This window comes from Bison bison, unplaced genomic scaffold (assembly GCF_000754665.1).
Source record: "Bison bison bison isolate TAMUID 2011002044 unplaced genomic scaffold, Bison_UMD1.0 scf7180017864177, whole genome shotgun sequence".
Taxonomy (NCBI): Eukaryota; Metazoa; Chordata; class Mammalia; order Artiodactyla; family Bovidae; genus Bison; species Bison bison.
Genome location: NW_011494749.1, coordinates 2,234,323 through 2,238,855, shown reverse-complemented (window position 1 = coordinate 2,238,855; position 4,533 = coordinate 2,234,323). Strand labels below are relative to the sequence as shown.

The 4,533-nt window shown below is 55.3% G+C and overlaps 1 protein-coding gene across 1 annotated transcript in view; it reads left to right on the top strand.

The window, feature by feature from the left end:
• The window catches only part of PKDCC (protein kinase domain containing, cytoplasmic), a 10,647-nt gene that overhangs the window by 1,216 nt on the left and 4,898 nt on the right, over positions 1–4,533 (top strand). Inside the window, exons 2-3 of the mRNA XM_010842323.1 lie at positions 4–249; positions 4,304–4,426. Coding sequence (XP_010840625.1) covers positions 4–249; positions 4,304–4,426 — 369 coding nt within the window. The remainder of the gene's footprint in view (positions 1–3; positions 250–4,303; positions 4,427–4,533) is intronic.

Sequence of the window (4,533 nt, the reverse complement as noted above, 5' to 3'; positions counted from 1 at the left end):
GGCTGCGCCGCGCTCCGCAACGTGTCCGGCGCTCAGTACTTGGGCTCCGGCTACACCAAGGCCGTGTACCGGGTCCGCCTGCCTGGCGGCGCGGCGGTGGCGCTCAAGGCGGTGGACTTCAGCGGCCACGATCTGGGCAGCTGCGTGCGCGAGTTCGGGGCGCGGAGGGGCTGCTATCGACTGGCGGCCCATAAGCTGCTCAAAGAGATGGTGCTGCTGGAGCGGCTGCGGCATCCCAACGTGCTGCAGGTACGAGGGTGCGGGTGCGGGGCTGAGGGTGCTGTCTGGACGTGCCTAGGTCCGGTCCCTTGTTTTTACACATGAAGAAGCGGAGCCCCAGTGACTGTGCCAGGTTAAACTAGGGGACAGAACCCGGTCCATGGCAGCTCCCCTCTACGCCACCCTGCTTCTCACTCCTGGGTGGCCGTCCGGAGAGACTCCCGGTTTCCTCAGTTTCCACACCAAGACAGATCAGGACAGAGGGTACCCAAACTCGGGATGGGGATTGGAGTCTGTTTGGACTTAGGACCCTGCTTCTGGCTGGAGCTGGGGTGGTGAGCACCAGGGAAATGACCCCAAACCAAGACGCTGAACAGAGCTCATCCCTGAGCTAGGGGCACAGCTGCAGTGATCCGTTCACTTTCTTGATGGAATCTGAACCCCACTTCTCTCAACTTCCAAACAGTGACTTATCTGACTTTGAAGGTGGGATGGCACAGCAAACGGGGTTGGGAAGAGCTAGAAAAAGACCAGGTTTGATTCCCCAAGAATATCTGGTACCCCACCCAGAAGCCACTGGAAGAACTGGAGGGGATTGGATAGTAGGCCACAAAATGCGTAGCCCTTCCTTGAGGAGACCCTGGGCCTCAAAGTAGGCTTTGGGGAAGCCTTTGGGGTCCTAGCTCAATGCTCAGGGAACAGGCTGAGGGCCTGAGGGTCTGAGAGTCACATTACCTGAGCAAATGTGGCCAAGAGACTGGAGGATTGAGAAGGCCAGATGCCCAGGTTCCTAGTAAATGGGACTCTGTCTCTCCCATTCACTGGGGAGCAGAGAGGAAAGATGAGACCCCACCTTGTCCCCTCCAGGCTAGACTGAGGGAGTGGGCGTCTCACAGTCCCAGCACTGCCCTAACACACCCACTTCCTCCTCTCCCCCAGCTCTCCTATGTCCTTGAGTCAGTCCTGGGATTAGACAAACCGTTCCCTTGGCACATGTCTGAGCAGACGGAGAGGGGAATCCCTGACTGCTCCTGGCCCAGGGAACACAGGGTGTGTGCAGGCTCCCCAGCTTAGGAACCATGCCCACACCTTCCACCTCCCAGCCCACTCACATGAATCTTTCTGCACCCGGGAGAATTGAGCAAAAACCCAGGAGTCCCTCCCTTCTTTCCTCAGGAGTGAGATGGACCCCAGGTCTGGGCATCACAGAATAGTAGAGAGAAGTCAGAGAAATATTGACATCACTGCTGGAACCCAGGCTACCCCAGCCCTGATCAGACACGTGTTGACTGGGTCCTGGATTCTGAACTGGTTGCAGGTCAGGCAGAGCCAGCAGCTGTGGGTGGCTTGCCTGGTGGCATAGCTGACTCTGGAGCTGCAGGGAATGAGCAGCTGGTTACGTGGCTATTCTAACTGGGAGGATCTAGTTCTCTTCCCTTCCTGGGGGCTCCTGGGAACTTTTTGGAAACTGGGGTGTCAGTCAGATTCCGAGGCAGTGGGGAAGGTCTTGAGTGTGTTAGCAGGATATTGAGTGTTAATTGACTCAAGAGCCCTCTCCCTTAAGGCAGATTGGAGGTTTGCTATGCTCTCCTGTCTCTTAAGGAACTCCTCCCGCCCTCTCTTACCCCACCCAGACTTCAATACGAGCATCAGCTAACCACCCCCTCGTATATCACAGAATGGTCCTCCACTTTAATGTCAGGCCCCCACCACAATGCTGGAGGTTTCAAAGAAAAAAATTATAACTGGTTTTCACTCAGTCCCTCTCTAGACCAAGACTGGATTGGTTGTGTGACTCTTACAGGGTGGGATTGGGGTGAGTTGCCTTAAGACACAAGTGGGTGGGAGGGTCCCAGGTCCTTTCTATCAGGGGAGCGGTGAAAAGCTACCCTTACTTAAAGGGAGGTGGAGGAACCTTGGGGTGAATTTAGGGACGGCTTTGGTGGGGGTCTCATCCCCAGACCCCCAGGCCAGTATCCCTCTGGCTTCTTAGCAGTGTCACCTCTGCCTCCAAAGAGGGTCTTCTACTTGGGGGTCTTCTTACTCAGGAGGCTTCCATTCAGGTGTGCAGGGAACTAGAAATAATGTTGTTTTAATACCTCTTAATCATTTAAAATTTCAAAATTGTTCGACTGTTTGCTGAACCAGGGAGGAGCCAGAGAGTGCTTCCCGCTCCCCGAGGCTCCCTCCCCCTCTCTGGCAGCCCCAGAGTTGGCTCCGTGGGTGTTCAAACAGCAAAGGCCCAGGACAGTTTGTCCCACTGGGCACTTCTCAGAGCTTGCTCTGGTCTCTGGGACTGCCCGGGCGGGATGTCTCCATCCATCTTCTGTGACCCCTCCCCAGCCCACCTCTGACACACACACAACACACGCGCACACACACACTCCCTCACGTGATAGATGCCTCTATAGCCCAGGGTCAAAGGGCACAAGGGTCTCCCCTCCCCTGCACCTCTGTCGTTCTGGGGCCGCCGGCCTCAGCTGGGGCCCCAGGCCTGCCTGGGCCCTGATTCTGGCCCTGCCAGAGTATATTTCTTCTCCCAGAGGAACAAAAGATGCGACTGAAATGCTCAGCCTCTCGCTTCCTGGGGGGGTTAATGGTGTCTTTTTATTTTTTCCTGAGGGGTGTTGATTAATACCTCGTTAACAGCGCATTTAACGACCTCCGGGTGTTTAATAACCTTCAGAAGTTTCCCACAAAGGCTCAGACTCTGGGCAAGAAAATGAGAACCAGGCTCCAGGGCTGCTCCTTTTACCTCCCCCTACCGCTGCCCCCTTTGGGATCTGGGGCCTCCCTAGGCTGATGTGGGGTGGGAGGGAAGAAGAGGAGGGGAGAAGAGGGCACCCGGGATTTCCCCCGATCCCCTAAGTCGTCACCCTAGTGATCTGAGATGTGCCTTCCCTCATGCTGGCAGGACTGAGGTGGCTGGCTCCAGGGATGGGGGTGCTAAAAGGTCCCTACTGGGATGGAAGGGAGAGTGTAGGGGCCAGGAGTGGAACCGAGAAGGGTGAAAGCTTCAGGGACATCTAGCCCAGGGGCTTGGCTCTGCTGGTATCCACCCCACCCCCACCCCATCGTTCAGCTCTCCTCTCTTCCTACTCTGGCCCCGACAACTTGGCCTTTGTGTTCCTGCCCCACAGGGTGCTGGGTGTTTTGAGCACCGGCTGATCCCTTAGCTGATGTGCAGCGAGGTGGGAAAGGCGGGAACAAGCAGGGCTCTCCATGGATCCTGGTTTAGGTGTCGGTGACAAAGTCAGGCTGTTTCCCAGAAGCCCCTGGCCAGCTGAGCTGTACAAAGCCCCTCCCCCAGATCCTATGGAGTGGAAAGGCCCTTGAGACCATGCCCTCAAAGAACAGTGACCTTCCCCAGGAACTCACTACTACCCCGGCTGATAATGGGTCATTCCCCCACCCCAACCAATTATGCAAAGAACACCCAAGGGTATGAGCCCTGGATTCTTTTTGTACTGATGCAACACTTGTTACAAATCTTCAGGGAGATTGCTTTCCCTACAGAAAAACCAGAGCAAAGGAAAAATGAAGGTGCCTATAAGTGGAAATGATGAAGCAAAGACAAGCATTAGAACAGGGGAGGAGGTACAATAACCATTTGTTGGTTTGCCAGTTAGCAAATGGTACTCTTGGAAAGAACAAGGTTGTGGAATCAGAGTGACATATATTTAAATCCTAGCTCCTGTATTTCTTAACTGTGTGACCTTGTGGCGGTAATTTAACCTCTCTGAGTTGGTTTCCTCACATGGGAATTGGAGATACTAATAGTACCAACTATGCCCTTTTAGGTTATTCTAAGAATTGAGTTATGCATGTAAAACATTTAGCACAGTGCCTGGCACATGGTTATCACATGGTGCTCAGACCTGCCCATTTACCTGAGTGGCCAGAGGTAAGGGGCTGCTACAACAGTGGGCTAGAGCCCAGGCTTCCCAGGCAGAGTTGCTATTCTCTTCTGGCCTGAGCTGAAGCAGAGACCTAGGGATGGGAGGGTGGGGGCATCTGACAACCCAGCTCTTCCTCGTTCCTGTCCCCACCCTGTGACCCCATGACCCGCCTGGGCCTCTTTCAGCTCTATGGCTACTGCTACCAGGACAGTGAGGACATCCCAGACACCCTGACCACCATCACGGAGCTGGGCGCCCCTGTGGAGATGATCCAGCTGCTGCAGACTTCCTGGGAGGATCGCTTCCGAGTGAGCAGGGAGGAGGGCCAGTTGGCCTTGGGCTCCTGGCTGGGATGGTTCTCCCTTAGAAGGTCAGCCCTCCAGAGCAGCTTGGACTCCTCCTTAGTGGAGGGAGG